Source organism: Bombina bombina, chromosome 7 (genome assembly GCF_027579735.1).
Source record: "Bombina bombina isolate aBomBom1 chromosome 7, aBomBom1.pri, whole genome shotgun sequence".
Taxonomy (NCBI): domain Eukaryota; kingdom Metazoa; phylum Chordata; class Amphibia; order Anura; family Bombinatoridae; genus Bombina; species Bombina bombina.
The window spans coordinates 53,376,952-53,398,444 of record NC_069505.1 but is presented as its reverse complement, the minus strand read 5'-3'; the positions used below and the strand labels follow the sequence as shown (position 1 = coordinate 53,398,444).

General features: G+C 37.8%; 1 protein-coding gene across 6 annotated transcripts in view; it reads left to right on the top strand.

Moving 5' to 3' along the window:
• The window catches only part of LOC128665868 (pre-mRNA-processing factor 39), a 727,810-nt gene that overhangs the window by 523,999 nt on the left and 182,318 nt on the right, over positions 1–21,493 (top strand). For 3 of the 6 annotated variants that reach the window (XM_053720109.1, XM_053720110.1, XM_053720106.1), the window contains one exon: positions 6,266–7,237. The exons of the other annotated variants lie outside the window; for them this stretch is intronic. In XM_053720109.1, coding sequence (XP_053576084.1) covers positions 6,266–6,843 — 578 coding nt within the window. In that variant the 3' untranslated portion in view covers positions 6,844–7,237. Of the gene's footprint in view, positions 1–6,265; positions 7,238–21,493 lie in introns of those variants that run through there. 6 annotated transcript variants of the gene reach the window in all.

Here is a 21,493-nt window from a genome sequence, read left to right as displayed (position 1 = left end):
TATAACAATTTCAGATCATGCAGTGATTACACTGTCACTTAATGCACAGCAGTGTCGAAGTACTACTAATCAAAATATTTTTTTTCCCAAATATCTAGTGAATAATATCAATTTTCAGAACTGGCTGACTAACCAATGGGCTGATTATGAAACTATTAATAAAGACTATAAAAACAAGCCAGAGATATATTGGGAAGCAGCCAAAGCCGTATTAAGAGGCAATATTAAAGCATATATGTGTAAACTTAAGAAAAGAATTAGACACCAAGAAACCCAACTAAGTAATCAAGTAAAAAATGCGTACAGAACATATCTGAATGATCATACGAGAGATAAGTGGCAGAAATATATAGAGGCCAAAACGGCACGTGATATTTTTATCAAACAAAAAACTGCTCTAGATATTCAGAGGCAAAAAGCCTTGTACGGAGGGTTTGTTGGGAGATCGGCCAAATTCTTGGCTAGGCTCACTAAAAAGAATCATAGGAACCCAATAACAGCTATTAGATCTAGTACAGCTAGGTTCACTAATAACGCAGACATTACTAAGATCTTTTTTGACTATTTTAGTGCCCTCTATACCGCCGAAGAGTATCCGATAGATAAGCAGACAGCATTCTGGGACAAGATTCAGATTCCTAAAATATCCCCAGAAAGCCTGGCAGAGATAAATAAACCGATTGATATGGAAGAGATAGTGGCAGCTATTAAGTCTGCCAAAACGAACAAAGCAGCGGGTCCTGACTGTCTTCCCATTGAATTTTATAGGATTCTTCAACCACATGTTGTTTTAGCTTTGGAAAAACTGTTTAATTTCTATTTCATCAGGAATAATAATTGTTCACCATACTTTGCTGCGGCGGTGATATCTTTAATTCTTAAAAAAAACAAAGAACCAGATCTCCCAGAATCATATAGACCGATTTCCGTATTAAATACGGATTATAAATTGCTAACGGCCATTCTAGCAAATAGATTAAAACTTCATCTTGGTGCAATTATTCATGAAAATCAATCAGGGTTCATGGCAGGGAGAAATCCTTCCAGGAACATATGAAAAGTCATGACCCTGATAGATTTTTTCTGGAATAAATTCAGAACAACAAGATATAGGGACACAGTAGACCTCGCCTTATTAACATTAGATGCAGAAAAAGCGTTTGATCGCATTGCTTGGAAACATCTATTCTATTCTTTAGAACAATTCGGCTTCACAGGACACTTCCATAAATTTATACAGCTAATATATTCTTCCCCTATTTCATCTTTACTCATTAATGGGCAGATTTCTCAACGGATGGTTCTACAACGGGGCACTCGTCAGGGCTGCCCCTTATCCCCGCTGTTGTTTAACATCTCGTTAGAACCCTTAGCAATTCTACTGCGGAAACAACTAGAGGGGATTCGGGTTGGAGATCAGAAATTAATATTGTTAATGTATGCGGATGACATACTTTTGGGTTTGAGCAACATTGAACAAAGTCTTTCCTGTTTACTTGATGTAATCGAAACGTTTGGCAAAATTTCGGGTTATAAAATCAACCTCACTAAATCTGAACTATTATGGCTCAATAGGAAAGATTGTCATATTAAGCATCCTTTCATCGAGACGCCACAGATATCCTATCTTGGGATTAAGTTAACTGCAAATCCAGAGGAGTGGTATAAGTTAAATTTTGGTAAATGTTTTTTAGAGTGTAAAGATAAGATGGATGGATGGAGGAACTTACCTATATCTTTAACAGCTAGGGTTATACTTATAAAAACCATTCTGTTCCCCAAATTATTCTATCTCATACAAAATCTGCCAATCCCTATTCACAATAGGGATATAAAAAATTATAACAGGGCATGCTCGAATTTAATCTGGAGAGGCGCCAGAGTGCGTATCTCTGCCGCACGTCTCATGTGTAATAAAGAAGCTGCAGGTTTATCCCTGCCTAATTTGCATTTTTATAGCTTGGCAGCACGGTTAAAGGTTGCCGTTGATTGGTTAACGCAATGTGATCAGGTTTCGCCAGTACTCTGGGAGACAGCTTTGGTGGCCCCTTTTCGGCTGGACGCTATCCTACATTGCCCTATGAATGCTCTCCCATCCTCGCTTTTTTCGCTCAGTACTTATAGGTACGTCATTCTAGCATGGCAAAAATGTTGCTCCCTCGTGGACTGTTCACCTTATGTCTCCAATTATCTACCCATTACGGGGAACCCTAACTTTGCACCAGGACTGTCAGATAAAGTTTTTAGGATATGGTTTACTAAAGGATTGGTATTTGTCGCCCAAATGTTAGATGTGAATCTCACACCTTTAACCTTTGCTGAACTGAAACATATATTTGGGCTTGAGAACAAAGATTTCTATGCCTATTTGCAGCTAAGACATTTTTTCTTTGAGTTAAGGCAAAGCTATGGATTAGATTGGACTCTTTCGGCTCTCCAAGCTAAAATTAATATCTTTCAAGGAGGCCTATATTCTATATCTCCATTTTACAGCCTTTTGAACCAGGGGCCTTCAGTTCTTCAAAGAGAGTTCATTGCTGCAAAATGGAATAGGTTTTTTCCGGCGGTGAATAGTCAGACCATCGAGAACACTTTCAAAATAATTGGAAATAGTTGGGTACTGACGACGTGGAGAGAAACTCAAATTAAACTATCCTTTATGACATATCTGACCCCAATTAGGTTGACCAATTGGTATAGGATACAGACGGTGTGTCCCAAATGTTCCTCTCACACTGCTGATTTACTACACTGCTTTTGGAGTTGTCCTAGGATTATTCAATTTTGGCGCAGGGTAGAATACTGGATACAGGCTTCTCTCAAGATAGACTTTTACTTCAATGCAGATATTTTTTTTAGTGCAACCGCAAATTGTCCCTAGAAACTTTAAATTAATTAATCAGATTATATTTCTTGGTCGTAATATAATACTGAGAGCCTGGAAGGCAAAAACAGCACCTAAATTGAATGAGCTTAAAAATGCGTTGATGATCCATTTTACACAAGAACAGTGGAACTTACAAGACGTTTCAGATGGAAGGTTAGCCAAGTTCTTTAATCAATGGGGAACATTTATTTTATCTTTTCCAGTTGAAGTCCAGGTTAGGATGGTTAAACCTTTTAGCGAGACTGCATACATGCAACTTCAGATATTGGCAGGTCATTTTCCCCGAGCATGGCATAACATGGGAGAGTTGGAAAGAGACTGACTATGGTGGGGGGAGATAGGTCCCGGCTGGGGAGAGAACCTTTTTTTTTTTTTTTTTTTTTTTTCTTCGTTGTTATATATTTATTTTATGTGTCTTGCTTTTTAGCGTTATTTGTTGCTTCTGTTAAACTATATATATAGCAAGGTTGTTGTACAAACAGGTGTTATTCAAGATTTGAGTCAAAAAGAGGAAAATATTAGAAAATAGGAAATGTTTTGAAGCGGGGATGTTGATAAGTGTACTATTCTTTTTTTTTTTGCTTTTGTTTACAAGGGGGTTGACAATATTCCAAAACGAATCATTTTTGTATTGTTATCTGTCGTGCTTTGTTTTATAAGATGTTATATCCAGCCCTGCGTGGCAGAAAGAAGTGGATTTCTGTGATGTGTACACTTATTTTGTGTTAAATAAATAAATATTTAAAAAAAAAAAAAAGAATGCTGGAAGTTACAAGACCGCCAGTGTGATCGGGGGACAGCGTGCTCTTTTCGGTACAATTGCAAATTTTGTGGAAGAGCAAACCGTGGTTGTGAGTGTAAGCGACAAGATCTTGGGGCAGACAGAGGTCAGCCTAAGGGAGCAGCTGTCCTTGAGCTATGGCTACAATTCTATCCTGATCGCCAAGCAGCAGGCTTGCTGTTGGCAGGGTTGCAGGAGGGTTTCCGGATACCTGTCACATGTTACGTGAGGGGGTCGGTGACTCACCGCAATTTTCAGTCAGTAAAACAGTTCCCAGAGGTAGTAAAAGAGAAATTAATGAAGGAGGTGTGGCTAGGTAGAATGCTAGGCCCTTTCACTGAGTTACAAATTGAGGACTTGGTAGTGTCCCCGCTAGGTGTGGTACCCAAGAAGGAGCAAGGAAAGTTTTGCTTGATTCAGCACCTGTCCTATCCCATTGGCGCGTCAGTCAATGATGCCATTGACCCAGAATTGGCCTCAGTGCATTACCAGTACTTTTATGAGGCACTGTTGGTTGTACGGCGGGCTGGTGATAGTCGGCTTTTCGTTTGTTTCCATTGCATCCGGCTTCCTTCCGGTTAATGGGGTGCAAATTGCAGAGGGAATATTATGTAGATAGGTGCCTTCCCATGGGATGTTCACTGTCGTGTGCGCTATTTGAGATGTTTAGCTCATTTTTGCACTAGGCAGTGGTGTCAGTAGCTGATAATAATGTGGTGGCACATTATTTAGATGATTTTCTCTTGGTGGGCACAACAGGATCAGGAGTTTACTATAGATTAATGGGAACCATGCAACTTATGAGGGCAAAATTTGGGGTGCCGTTAGCGTAGGATAAAATGCAGGGGCCTTGTATGCGCCTGACGTACCTGAGTATAGAAATAGATACAGAATCAGAGTTGTCCCACCTGCAGAGTGAGAAAGTTCAGAAGCTCCTGAAAGCGGTTTGTGTGGCTGCTGCAGGAGAATGGTTGCTGAAAAAGTTGCTGCAATCTTTGCTGGGCATGTTGAATTTTGCTTGCAGGGTTATCCCTATGGGCGGAATTTTCAACAGACGAATGGAGGGATACCTGAATCTGGCTAGAGTAGGCAAATAATGGTTACCAGGGATATTGTTGAGGACTTGCAGGTCTGGGGCAATTTCTTGACAAGCTTTAACGGGGTGCGTCTTTGGCCTAAGCAGAGAGTTACGAGCCAGGAATTGCAGCTTTTTACCTATGCGTCTGGAGCTTTCGGTTTCTGTGCCTTTTTTGGTGGGGTGTGCTGGGCCATGGCCAGTGGAGTGGCGAGAACGGGGTCTTATGAAGAACTTGACCCTGCTTGAGCTATTCCCTATTGTGATGGCAGTGGAGCTATGGGCTGAACGGGTTAGAGATAGGGTGGTCATGTTCTGGTCTGATAACCTCAGCGTGGTACATGCTGTCAACAACTTGTCAGCCGTTTCCCCCGTAGTGGTAAGATATTTGTGCTTTCTGGTGTTGCGTTGCCTCCGTGACAATATTCACATCTCGGCGCGTCATGTGCCGGGGATCGATAATGTGGTAGCAGACGCTTTATCCCGTTTCAAATGGGAACAATTTAGGAAGTTGGTCCCAGATGCTGCTGCAGTAGGAATTACCTTTCCTTCTTTTCTCTGGCAGCTTGCGGAGATTGGGGAGCCATTCTGTCGCTAGTGGGTTCAGCACCTGCGACTTGGGCAGCCTACTTATCTCATTGGAGAGCATGGGAGGAGTTCTGCGAGAGATGCCAGGTTTCAGTAACGGGTGGCTCATAGGTAATGTTGCTTGAGTGGCTGTCAGTGCTTAGGGCGAATGGAATGTGCAAAGGAGCCGTTCAGGCTCGATTGGCGGCCCTTTCGTACTTTTACAAGTTAGGTAGCGTTCCCGGACCAGGATGGGTCGTTTTTGGTGAAATAAATAGCGCAGGGTTGGGGGCGCACAGACATTAAGGTGCCCGATGTTAGGGAGCCGATCACGAGCGAGCGCCTTGAGAAGCTCTTGTCTGGTTTACAGGCAGTTTGTACATCCTCGTATGAGTGCTCTCTGTTTCGGGCAGCTTTTGTTCTGGCCTTTGCGGGCGCGTTGTGCGTGAGTGAACTGGTGGCGCCGGCGGGACAGGTGTCAGGGAAAGGTGCTCTGCTTCAGCACATTAGTGTGTATGAGTCGGCAGTTCTACTTTTTGTTCCCCGGTCTAAGACGGACAAGGATGGTAAGGGCACTTGAGTGACTTTGGCCGAGAAAGGTGGGGGTACTGCCTGTCCGGTTCGAGTGGTGTCTGTGTTTTTGAAGGTATGCCCTACAGGAGGGATGCAATTCTTAATCCACACGGATAGATCTTCGCTGTCGGCCTACCAGTTCAAGAAAGGGCTGAGGGCAGTGGCTGTTAGCATAGGTTTAATTCTGCATAGTATAGGGACGCATTCCTTCATGATTGGCGCTGCGATATTAGCAGCGGCGGAAGGGTGGTTTGCTGAGGACATTATGTGTCTAGGAAGATGGCGTTCAGACAGGTACAAGCTGTATGTTAGGCCATTGCCGCAATAGCTTGTGGCGTTTTGTTGTGCATATAGTAAGCAAGTTTCATTATTGTTTTTTCAGGTTCTGCTCCAGGGGCTGTGCACATATGGATAGTGGGTCATTCATATGTCCACTTGGCAGCCATTCGGGCCGCAGCTTCTTCAGGGGGTCAACAGTTAGGTTTCCCTTCAACTAAGGCAACAGTTAGATGGTTAGGTCAAAGGGGGATGCGCTGGCATGAGCTTCAGACATTGCTCAAAGATGCACATAGGCGATGGGGTTGGCCGCAGATAGTGCTGCTGCATTTGGGAGGGAATGATGTTGGTGAGATCTCAGTTTTTAATCTCATCAATATGATTAAGGCTGATATAGCCTGTTTAAGAAAGTGGTGCCCGGGCATCCGCGTGGGGTGGTCCAATATGATAGCTAGGCTTTATTGGAGGCACTTGCGTACAGTGCGTACTGGGTACAGGATCAAAAAGAAAGTCAACAGAGCAGTGGGTGAGACTGTGTGCAGGTCACAGGGGTTTGTGGTTCAGCACCCTAATCTGTCGGCCAACAAGAAGGAATTATACCGCCCTGATGGTGTGAACTTATCCAAGGTGGGTATAGATCTATTCTTGGGTAATATTAGATCTGCGTTGGCAACCCAAATTTAAGTTGTGTATGGGGTGGTGGCAAGAGTCTCTTGTTTGATATGGTGGCGAGAGGTAGCGGCCTAATTTGAAGCTTTGGGGTGGAGTGATGGTCAGGCTGGAGGAAAGGCGATGTCACTAGGTCCGAGTCTAGGGTGCCTTCTCCTTGCAGGTAGGCAGGCCAGGAGAACTCCTCCTAACCCCCTTCGCTAACATCTTATGGGTGGAGTCATCCGGGGGACTCCGTCATATCCTAAAATAATTTTGGGCCTCTACCTCACAATGTAGGAGTTATTGGTAGGGACTCATGCCCGCCAAGCATATTTGCATATGCGGTCAGTTACCGAGTAACCTATTAGGGTGACCGTTCAAAATAGTTTAACTAAGTTAATAAATGCGACCTGTTGGTCTTCCTCCATCTCTGTTGTCGTGTCTATTATTTCAGGGAATTAATGGGGGGGGATAAAGTTATTATGTTAAGTTTGAGTTATTCACTGGTATCCCGGACTAGGCTATCCAGTCCTTATGTCTTTACTACCCATTCCCCAGCTTTGCATAACCACCATTGTTATATTCATATACTTTATAACCTCTAAGTTTGCCTGTTTCTTAGCCACTGCAGACCGCCCCTTATTTCACTGCTTTTTATTAGCTTTTTAAATCGTGCACAGCAGCCAGACAGTGCTAGTTTGTGTGTGTCATATAGATAACATTGTGCTCACTCCTGTGGAGAATGATAATGGTTATGCAAGAACCAGCACTGATTGGCTAAAATGCAAGATTGTAAAAAGCACTTGGATACGGGGGCAGTCTGCATAGACTTAGAAACAGGTAATCACAGAGGTAAAAAGTATTTTAAAGGGACAGTCAATTTTTCAAAATTAAACTTTAATGCTTCAGATGGGACATGTCATTTTAAACAGCTTTCCATTTTACTTTTATCAAGTTTGCTTTGTTCTCTTGGTATTCTTTTTTTAAATTAAAACCTAGGTAGGCTCATATGGAAATTTCTAAGCCCTTGAAGGCCGCCTCTTATCTTAGTACATTTTGACTGTTTTTCACGGCTAGACAGGCTAGTTCATGTATGCCATTTAGACATTTTGCTCACTCCTGTGGAGTTATTTATGAGTCGGCGCTGATTGGCTAAATTGCAAGTTTGACAAAAGAACTGAGATAAGGGGCAGTCTGCAGAGGCCTAGATACAAGGTAATCAGAGGTACAAAGTATATCAATATAACGTGTTGGTTATGCAAATCTGGTGAATGTGTAATAAAGGGATTATCTATCCTTTTAAACAATGTGGGATAGATTACAAGTGGAGTGCTAAATTATTGTGCGACCGAAAATGGGCAAATATGTCCGTTTGCGGACGTGCGATAATTAACGAGCCATTACAAGCGATCCCAAAATGTGCCCCAAATGCTCCCAAAATACTGTGTAGTTTATTTTATTAAAAAATTAAGACAGCAGCATCTTTATTTTTTAATAAAATAACTGCACTAGGAGGGTTTTGGGAGTAAAGTTGGTGGGAGTGAATTGTTAGAGAAAAAAAAATGACACTGAAAAGTTCCTTTACATTGTGGTCTATGGGAACTGTGTGTTCCCAGTAAATATATTGATGTATATGGTGAAATACATATATATTTATGTGTTAATATGTGTATATACATACTGTCCTTTTGATAATATTGTGTGTAGTGCAGTACTCCCACCACAGAGGTCGCTGTGGCTTTTGATTTTCGTCTATTGTCATTGCCAGTCTCATTGCTTGCAGTAGTATTATTTTACTGCAGTTTTCTTTAGCTGAGTGTGTTACACTGAAGGTTAGCAGTGTTTACACAGGTGTGAGGCAAGGGGAGACATGACATATATATATATATATATATATATATATATATATATATATATATATATATATATATATATATATATATATATATATATATATATATATATATAATACAGGGAGGTTAGCAGTGTTTACACAGGTGTGAGGCAAGGGGATACATGACATATATATATATAATACAGGGAGGTTAGCAGTGAGTATAAAGGTGTGAGGTAAGGGGAGACATGACATATATATATATATATAATACAGGGAGGTTAGCAGTGAGTATAAAGGTGTGAGGTAAGGGGAGACATGACATATATATATATATAATACAGGGAGGTTAGCAGTGAGTATAAAGGTGTGAGGTAAGGGGAGACATGACATATATATATATAATACACTGAGGTTAGCAGTGAGTATAAAGGTGTGAGGTAAGGGGAGACATGACATATATATATATATAATACAGGGAGGTTAGCAGTGAGTATAAAGGTGTGAGGTAAGGGGAGACATGACATATATATATATAATACAGGGAGGTTAGCAGTGAGTATAAAGGTGTGAGGTAAGGGGAGACATGACATATATATATATATATAATACAGGGAGGTTAGCAGTGAGTATAAAGGTGTGAGGTAAGGGGAGACATGACACATATATATATATAATACAGGGAGGTTAGCAGTGAGTATAAAGGTGTGAGGTAAGGGGAGACATGACACATATATATATATAATACAGGGAGGTTAGCAGTGAGTATAAAGGTGTGAGGTAAGGGGAGACATGACATATATATATATATAATACAGGGAGGTTAGCTGTGAGTATAAAGGTGTGAGGTAAGGGGATACATGACATATATATATATATATAATACAGGGAGGTTAGCAGTGAGAATAAAGTGTGAGGTAAGGGGAGACATGACATATATATATATATATATATATATAATACAGGGAGGTTAGCAGTGAGTATAAAGGTGTGAGGTAAGGGGAGACATGACATATATATATATATATATAATACAGGGAGGTTAGCAGTGAGTATAAAGGTGTGAGGTAAGGGGAGACATGACATATATATATATATATATATATATATAATACAGGGAGGTTAGCAGTGAGTATAAAGGTGTGAGGTAAGGGGAGACATGACATATATATATATATATATATATATATATAATACAGGGGGTTAGCAGTGAGTATAAAGGTGTGAGGTAAGGGGAGACATGACATATATATATATATATAATACAGGGGGTTAGCAGTGAGTATAAAGGTGTGAGGCAAGGGGAGACATGACATATATATATATATATATAATACAGGGAGGTTAGCAGTGAGTATAAAGGTGTGAGGCAAGGGGAGACATGACATATATATATATATAATACAGGGAGGTTAGCAGTGAGTATAAAGGTGTGAGGTAAGGGGAGACATGACATATATATATATATAATACAGGGAGGTTAGCAGTGAGTATAAAGGTGTGAGGTAAGGGGAGACATGACATATATATATATATAATACAGGGAGGTTAGCAGTGAGTATAAAGGTGTGAGGTAAGGGGAGACATATATATATATATATAATACAGGGAGGTTAGCAGTGAGTATAAAGTGTGAGGTAAGGGGAGACATGACATATATATATAATACAGGGAGGTTAGCAGTGAGTATAAAGGTGTGCGGTAAGGGGAGACATGACATATATATATATATATATATATATATATATATAATACAGGGAGGTTAGCAGTGAGTATAAAGTGTGAGGTAAGGGGAGACATGACATATATATATATATAATACAGGGAGGTTAGCAGTGAGTATAAAGGTGTGAGGCAAGGGGAGACATGACATATATATATATATATAATACAGGGAGGTTAGCAGTGAGTATAAAGGTGTGAGGTAAGGGGAGACATGACATATATATATATAATACAGGGAGGTTAGCAGTGAGTATAAAGGTGTGAGGTAAGGGGAGACATGACATATATATATATATAATACAGGGAGGTTAGCAGTGAGTATAAAGGTGTGAGGTAAGGGGAGACATGACATATATATATATATAATACAGGGAGGTTAGCAGTGAGTATAAAGGTGTGAGGTAAGGGGAGACATGACATACATATATATATATAATACACGGAGGTTAGCAGTGAGTATAAAGGTGTGAGGTAAGAGGAGACATGACATATATATATATAATACAGGGAGGTTAGCAGTGAGTATAAAGGTGTGAGGTAAGGGGAGACATGACATATATATATATAAAATACAGGGAGGTTAGCAGTGAGTATAAAGGTGTGAGGTAAGGGGAGACATGACATATATATATATAATACAGGGAGGTTAGCAGTGAGTATAAAGGTGTGAGGTAAGAGGAGACATGACATATATATATATATAATACAGGGAGGTTAGCAGTGAGTATAAAGGTGTGAGGTAAGGGGAGACATGACATATATATATATATATATATATATAATACAGGGAGGTTAGCAGTGAGTATAAAGGTGTGAGGTAAGAGGAGACATGACATATATATATATAATACAGGGAGGTTAGCAGTGAGTATAAAGGTGTGAGGTAAGGGGAGACATGACATATATATATATAATACAGGGAGGTTAGCAGTGAGTATAAAGGTGTGAGGTAAGAGGAGACATGACATATATATATATAATACAGGGAGGTTAGCAGTGAGTATAAAGGTGTGAGGTAAGGGGAGACATGACATATATATATATATATATAATACAGGGAGGTTAGCAGTGAGTATAAAGGTGTGAGGTAAGGGGAGACATGACATATATATATAATACAGGGAGGTTAGCAGTGAGTATAAAGGTGTGAGGTAAGGGGAGACATGACACATATATATATATAATACAGGGAGGTTAGCAGTGAGTATAAAGGTGTGAGGTAAGGGGAGATATGACATATATATATATATATATAATACAGGGAGGTTAGCAGTGAGTATAAAGGTGTGAGGTAAGGGGAGACATGACATATATATATATATATATATATATATATATAATACAGGGAGGTTAGCAGTGAGTATAAAGGTGTGAGGTAAGGGGAGACATGACATATATATATATATATAATACAGGGAGGTTAGCAGTGAGTATAAAGGTGTGAGGCAAGGGGAGACATGACATATATATATATAATACAGGGAGGTTAGCAGTGAGTACAAAGGTGTGAGGTAAGGGGAGACATGACATATATATATATATATATAATACAGGGAGGTTAGCAGTGAGTATAAAGGTGTGAGGTAAGGGGAGACATGACATATATATATATAATACAGGGAGGTTAGCAGTGAGTACAAAGGTGTGAGGTAAGGGGAGACATGACATATATATATATATAATACAGGGAGGTTAGCTGTGAGTATAAAGGTGTGAGGTAAGGGGAGACATGACATATATATATATATATAATACAGGGAGGTTAGCAGTGAGTATAAAGGTGTGAGGTAAGGGGAGACATGACATATATATATATAATACAGGGAGGTTAGCAGTGAGTACAAAGGTGTGAGGTAAGGGGAGACATGACATATATATATATAATACAGGGAGGTTAGCAGTGAGTACAAAGGTGTGAGGTAAGGGGAGACATGACATATATATATATATAATACAGGGAGGTTAGCAGTGAGTATAAAGTGTGAGGTAAGGGGAGACATGACATATATATATATAATACAGGGAGGTGAGCAGTGAGTATAAAGGTGTGAGGTAAGGGGAGACATGACACACATATATATATATATAATACAGGGAGGTTAGCAGTGAGTATAAAGGTGTGAGGTAAGGGGAGATATGACATATATATATATAAATAATACAGGGAGGTTAGCAGTGAGTATAAAGGTGTGAGGTAAGGGGAGACATGACATATATATATATATATAATACAGGGAGGTTAGCAGTGAGTATAAAGTGTGAGGTGAGGGGAGACATGACATATATATATATATAATACAGGGAGGTTAGCAGTGAGTATAAAGGTGTGAGGTAAGGGGAGACATGACATATATATATAAAATACAGGGAGGTTAGCAGTGAGTATAAAGGTGTGAGGTAAGGGGAGACATGACATATATATATATATAATACAGGGAGGTTAGCTGTGAGTATAAACGTGTGAGGTAAGGGGAGACATGACATATATATATATATATATATATATATATATATAATACAGGGAGGTTAGCAGTGAGTATAAAGGTGTGAGATAAGGGGAGACATGACATATATATATATATATATATATATAATACAGGGAGGTTAGCAGTGAGTATAAAGGTGTGAGGTGAGGGGAGACATGACATATATATATATATATATATATAATACAGGGAGGTTAGCAGTGAGTATAAAGGTGTGAGGTAATGGGAGACATGACATATATATATATATAATACAGGGAGGTTAGCAGTGAGTATAAAGGTGTGAGGTAAGGGGAGACATGACATATATATATATATAAAATACAGGGAGGTTAGCAGTGAGTATAAAGTGTGAGGTAAGGGGAGACATGACATATATATATATAATACAGGGAGGTTAGCAGTGAGTATAAAGGTGTGAGGTAAGGGGAGACATGACATATATATATATATAATACAGGGAGGTTAGCAGTGAGTATAAAGGTGTGAGGTAAGGGGAGACATGACATATATATATATATAATACAGGGAGGTTAGCAGTGAGTATAAAGGTGTGAGGTAAGGGGAGACATGACATATATATATAAATAATACAGGGAGGTTAGCAGTGAGTATAAAGGTGTGAGGTAAGGGGAGACATGACATATATAGATATATATAATACAGGGAGGTTAGCAGTGAGTATAAAGGTGTGAGGTAAGGGGAGACATGACATATATATATATATATATATAATACAGGAGGTTAGCAGTGAGTATAAAGTTGTGAGGTAATGGGAGACATGACATATATATATATATAATACAGGGAGGTTAGCAGTGAGTATAAAGGTGTGAGGTAAGGGGAGACATGACATATATATATATATAATACAGGGAGGTTAGCAGTGAGTATAAAGGTGTGAGGTAAGAGGAGACATGACATATATATATATATAATACAGGGAGGTTAGCAGTGAGTATAAAGGTGTGAGGTAAGGGGAGACATGATATATATATATATATATAATACAGGGAGGTTAGCAGTGAGTATAAAGGTGTGAGGCAAGGGGAGACATGACATATATATATATATAATACAGGGAGGTTAGCAGTGAGTATAAAGGTGTGAGGTAAGGGGAGACATGACATATATATATATATATAATACAGGGAGGTTAGCAGTGAGTATAAAGGTGTGAGGTAAGGGGAGACATGACATATATATATATAATACAGGGAGGTTAGCAGTGAGTATAAAGGTGTGAGGTAAGGGGAGACATGACATATATATATATATAATACAGGGAGGTTAGCAGTGAGTATAAAGGTGTGAGGTAAGGGGAGACATGACATATATATATATATAATACAGGGAGGTTAGCAGTGAGTATAAAGGTGTGAGGTAAGGGGAGACATGACATATATATATATAATACAGGGAGGTTAGCAGTGAGTATAAAGTGTGAGGTAAGGGGAGACATGACATATATATATATATAATACAGGGAGGTTAGCAGTGAGTACAAAGGTGTGAGGTAAGGGGAGACATGACATATATATATATATAATACAGGGAGGTTAGCAGTGAGTATAAAGGTGTGAGGTAAGGGGAGACATGACATATATATATATATATAATACAGGGAGGTTAGCAGTGAGTATAAAGGTGTGAGGTAAGGGGAGACATGACATATATATATATAATACAGGGAGGTTAGCAGTGAGTATAAAGGTGTGAGGTAAGGGGAGACATGACATATATATATATATAATACAGGGAGGTTAGCAGTGAGTATAAAGGTGTGAGGTAAGGGGAGACATGACATATATATATATAATACAGGGAGGTTAGCAGTGAGTATAAAGGTGTGAGGTAAGGGGAGACATGACATATATATATATATAATACAGGGAGGTTAGCAGTGAGTATAAAGGTGTGAGGTAAGGGGAGACATGACATATATATATATAATACAGGGAGGTTAGCAGTGAGTATAAAGGTGTGAGGTAAGGGGAGACATGACACATATATATATATAATACAGGGAGGTTAGCAGTGAGTATAAAGGTGTGAGGTAAGGGGAGACATGACATATATATATATAATACAGGGAGGTTAGCAGTGAGTATAAAGGTGTGAGGTAAGAGGAGAAATGACATATATATATATATAATATACAGGGAGGTTAGCGTGAGTATAAAGGTGTGAGGTAAGGGGAGACATGACAAATATATATATATAATACAGGGAGGTTAGCAGTGAGTATAAGGTGTGAGGCAAGGGGAGACATGACATATATATATATATAATACAGGGAGGTTAGCAGTGAGTATAAAGGTGTGAGGTAAGAGGAGACATGACATATATATATATATAATACAGGGAGGTTAGCAGTGAGTATAAAGGTGTGAGGTAAGGGGAGACATGACATATATATATATAATACAGGGAGGTTAGCAGTGAGTATAAAGGTGTGAGGTATGGGGAGACATGACATATATATATATATAATACAGGGAGGTTAGCAGTGAGTACACAGGTGTGAGGTAAGGGGAGACATGACATATATATATATAATACACGGAGGTGAGCAGTGAGTATAAAGGTGTGAGGTAAGGGGAGACATGACATATATATATATATATATAATACAGGGAGGTTAGCAGTGAGTATAAAGGTGTGAGGTAAGGGGAGACATGACATATATATATATAATACAGGGAGGTTAGCAGTGAGTACACAGGTGTGAGGTAAGGGGAGACATGACATATATATATATATAATACAGGGAGGTTAGCAGTGAGTATAAAGGTGTGAGGTAAGGGAGACATGACTTATATAAGGGTAGAGTATAAAGGTGTGAGGTTAATGAGGAGACATGAATAACCAGGGAGGTAGCAGTGAGTATAAAGGTGTGATGGTAAGGGGAGACATGACATATATATATATAATACCGGGAGGTTAGCAGTGAGTATAAAGGTGTGAGGTAAGGGGAGACATGACATATATATATAATACAGGGAGGTTAGCAGTGAGTATAAAGGTGTGAGGTAAGGGGAGACATGACATATATATATATATAATACAGGGAGGTTAGCAGTGAGTATAAAGGTGTGAGGTAAGGGGAGACATGACATATATATATATATAATACAGGGAGGTTAGCTGTGAGTATAAAGGTGTGAGGTAAGGGGAGACATGACATATATATATATAATACAGGGAGGTTAGCAGTGAGTATAAAGGTGTGAGGTAAGGGGAGACATGACATATATATATATAATACAGGGAGGTTAGCAGTGAGTATAAAGGTGTGAGGTAAGGGGGAGGCATGACATATATATATATATATAATACAGGGAGGTTAGCAGTGAGCATAAAGGTGTGAGGTAAGGGGAGACATGACATATATATATATATAATACAGGGAGGTTAGCAGTGTGTACACAGGTGTGAGGTAAGGGGAGACATGACATATATATATATATATATATATATATATTATATATAATACAGGGAGTTATTAGCTGAGGTATAAAGGTGTGAGGTTTAAGGGGAGACATGACACAATATATATAATATAATACAGGGAGGTTAGCTGTGAGTATAAAGGTGTGAGGTAAGGGGAGACATGACATATATATATATAATACAGGGAGGTTAGCAGTGAGTATAAAGTGTGAGGTAAGGGGAGACATGACATATATATATAATACAGGGAGGTTAGCTGTGAGTATAAAGGGAGTGAGGTAAGGGAGACATGACATATATATATATAATACAGGGAGGTTAGCTTGTGAGTATAAAGGTGTGAGGTAAGGGGAGACATGACATACTATATATATATAATACAGGGAGGTTAGCAGTGAGTATAAAGGTGTGAGGTAAGAGGAGACATGACATATATATATATAATACAGGGAGGTTAGCGTGAGTATAAAGGTGTGAGGTAAGGGGAGACATGACATATATATATATATAATACAGGGAGGTTAGCAGTGAGTATAAAGGTGTGAGGTAAGGGGAGACATGACATATATATATATATATAATACAGGGAGGTTAGCTGTGAGTATAAAGGTGTGAGGTAAGGGGAGACATGACATATATATATATAATACAGGGAGGTTAGCAGTGAGTATAAAGGTGTGAGGTAAGGGGAGACATGACATATATATATATATAATACAGGGAGGTTAGCAGTGAGTATAAAGGTGTGAGGTAAGGGGAGACATGACATATATATATATAATACAGGGAGGTTAGCAGTGAGTATAAAGTGTGAGGTAAGGGGAGACATGACATATATATATAATACAGGGAGGTTAGCTGTGAGTATAAAGGTGTGAGGTAAGGGGAGACATGACATATATATATATTACAGGGAGGTTAGCAGTGAGTACACAGGTGTGAGGTAAGGGGAGACATGACATATATATATATATATAATACAGGGAGGTTAGCAGTGAGTATAAAGGTGTGAGGTAAGGGGATACATGACATACATATATATATATAATAAAGGGAGGTTAGCAGTGAGTATAAAGGTGTGAGGTAAGGGGAGACATGACATATATATATATATATATATATATATATATATATATATATATATATATAAAATACAGGGAGGTTAGCAGTGAGTATAAAGGTGTGAGGTAAGGGGAGACATGACATATATATATATATATATATATATATATATATATATAATACAGGGAGGTTAGCAGTGAGTATAAAGGTGTGAGGTAAGGGGAGACATGACATATATATATATATAATACAGGGAGGTTAGCAGTGAGTATAAAGGTGTGAGGTAAGGGGAGACATGACATATATATATATATATATATAAAATACAGGGAGGTTAGCAGTGAGTATAAAGGTGTGAGGTAAGGGGAGACATGATATATATATATATAATACAGGGAGGTTAGCAGTGAGTATAAAGGTGTGAGGTAAGGGGAGACATGACATATATATATATATAATACAGGGAGGTGAGCAGTGAGTATAAAGGTGTGAGGTAAGGGGAGACATGACATATATATATATATATAATACAGGGAGGTTAGCAGTGAGTATAAAGGTGTGAGGTAAGGGGAGACATGACATATATATATAATACAGGGAGGTTAGCAGTGAGTATAAAGGTGTGAGGTAAGGGGAGACATGACACATATATATATATATAATACAGGGAGGTGAGCAGTGAGTATAAAGGTGTGAGGTAAGGGGAGACATGACATATATATATATATAATACAGGGAGGTTAGCAGTGAGTATAAAGGTGTGAGGTAAGGGGAGACATGACATATATATATATAATACAGGGAGGTGAGCAGTGAGTATAAAGGTGTGAGGTAAGGGGAGACATGACATATATATATATATATATATATAAAATACAGGGAGGTTAGCAGTGAGTATAAAGGTGTGAGGTAAGGGGAGACATGACATATATATATATATATATATATATATATATATATATATATATATATATATATATATATATATATATATATATATATATATATATATATATATATATATATAAAATACAGGGAGGTTAGCAGTGAGTATAAAGGTGTGAGGTAAGGGGAGACATGACATATATATATATATATATAAAATACAGGGAGGTTAGCAGTGAGTATAAAGGTGTGAGGTAAGGGGAGACATGACATATATATATATATAATACAGGGAGGTGAGCAGTGATTATAAAGGTGTGAGGTAAGGGGAGACATGACATATATATATATATAAAATACAGGGAGGTTAGCAGTGAGTATAAAGGTGTGAGGTAAGGGGAGACATGACATATATATTTATATATAAAATACAGGGAGGTTAGCAGTGAGTATAAAGGTGTGAGGTAAGGGGAGACATGACATATATATATATATATATATAAAATACAGGGAGGTTAGCAGTGAGTATAAAGGTGTGAGGTAAGGGGAGACATGACATATATATATAAAATACAGGGAGGTTAGCAGTGAGTATAAAGGTGTGAGGTAAGGGGAGACATGACATATATATATATAATACAGGGAGGTGAGCAGTGAGTATAAAGGTGTGAGGTAAGGGGAGACATGACATATATATATATATATATAAAATACAGGGAGGTTAGCAGTGAGTATAAAGGTGTGAGGTAAGGGGAGACATGACATATATATATATATAAAATACAGGGAGGTTAGCAGTGAGTATAAAGGTGTGAGGTAAGGGGAGACATGACATATATATATATATATATATATATATATATATATATATATATATATATATATATATATATATAAAATACAGGGAGGTTAGCAGTGAGTATAAAGGTGTGAGGTAAGGGGATACATGACATATATATAAAATACAGGGAGGTTAGCAGTGAGTATAAAGTGTGAGGTAAGGGGAGACATGACATATATATATATATAATACAGGGAGGTTAGCAGTGAGTATAAAGGTGTGAGGTAAGGGGAGACATGACATATATATATATATATATATATAATACAGGGAGGTTAGCAGTGAGTATAAATGTGTGAGGTAGGGGGAGACATGACATATATATATATAATACAGGGAGGTTAGCAGTGAGTATAAAGGTGTGAGGTAAGGGGAGACATGACATATATATATATAATACAGGGAGGTTAGCAGTGAGTATAAAGGTGTGAGGTAAGGGGAGACATGACATATATATATATATAATACAGGGAGGTTAGCAGTGAGTATAAAGGTGTGCGGTAAGGGGAGACATGACATATATATATATATATATATAATACAGGGAGGTTAGCAGTGAGTATAAAGTGTGAGGTAAGGGGAGACATGACATATATATATATATATATATATAATACAGGGAGGTTAGCAGTGAGTATAAAGGTGTGAGGTAAGGGGAGACATGACATATATATATATATATATATATAATACAGGGAGGTTAGCAGTGAGTATAAAGGTGTGAGGTAAGGGGAGACATGACATATATATATATATATATATAATACAGGGGGTTAGCAGTGAGTACACAGGTGTGAGGTAAGGGGAGACATGACATATATATATATATATATATAATACAGGGAGGTTAGCAGTGAGTATAAAAGTGTGAGGTAAGGGGAGACATGACATATATATATAATACAGGGAGGTTAGCAGTGAGTATAAAGATGTGAGGTAAGGGGAGACATGACATATATATAATACAGGGAGGTAAGCAGTGTGTATACAGGTGTGAGGTAAGGGGAGACATGACACACATATATATATAATACAGGGAGGTAAGCAGTGTGTATACAGGTGTGAGGTAAGGGGAGACATGACATATATATATATATATATATATATAATACATCGAGGTTAGCAGTGAATACACAGGTGTGAGGTAAGGGGAGACATGACACACATATATATATATAATACAGGGAGGTTAGCAGTGAATACACAGGTGTGAGGTAAGAGGAGACATGACATATATATATATATATATATATATGTATATATAATACAGGGAGGTTAGCAGTGAATACACAGGTGTGAGGTAAGGGGAGACATGACATATATATATATATATATATATATATAATACAGGGAGGTTAGCAGTGAATACACAGGTGTGAGGTAAGGGGAGACATGACATATATATATATATATATATATATATATATATATATATATATATATTTATAATACAGGGAGGTTAGCAGTGAGTATAAAGGTGTGAGGTAAGGGGAGACATGACATATATATATATATATATATATATATATATATATATAATACAGGGAGGTTAGCAGTGAGTATAAAGGTGTGAGGTAAGGGGAGAAATGACATATATATATAATACAGGGAGGTAAGCAGTGTGTACACAGGTGTGAGGTAAGTGGAAACATGACATATATATATAATACAGGGAGGTTAGCAGTGTGAACACAGGTGTGAGGTGTTGTATATACTAGGTTACAATATTATTTATTATTATCTCAGCAGTAACCTCCAATTATGTTGATACGTTGTATAATTATGAATATTAATAATTAATAGCAGTGTAAAACTATTGTCAGCGATATCTACAATTGATATAGCAGAACTTTGTGAATACATTTCAGTAAGATATTAAATCTGTATTGTACTCCAAAATATCGCTACTGAGATATCTATAGATTTGACAACAATATTAATATTAAAAAATAATATTTAATTCTTTCTTCTTGATTAGTTATCTTAATATACACCTTGAATTATATTTATGTAAAAACTAGATTATGAATTATACACGCTTATTCTGTTACAATTTTCTATACAAAACAGATCATAAAATATATCTCTAAAAATTAACCTTACGCACAATGAATCGCTTATTGAAATACCACAAATGAGAATACCAGAACAACCTATAATTAGCCAACAATTCTAATTAACTGCCACTACATAAACCTATTAGTTATAATGCTGAACTTATAACAAGCAGAGAAATTGTATATTATTAACACAATAACCGATTTATAATATGCAATTTCTAAGAGATTTCACAATAAGTAAGACAAATTATTTTTCCTAGCAGTAAAATAACTTAGCATCAATATAATTATTTCTAAACTACACAGGCCAATGGGACATACATTTAAAGTACAAAAT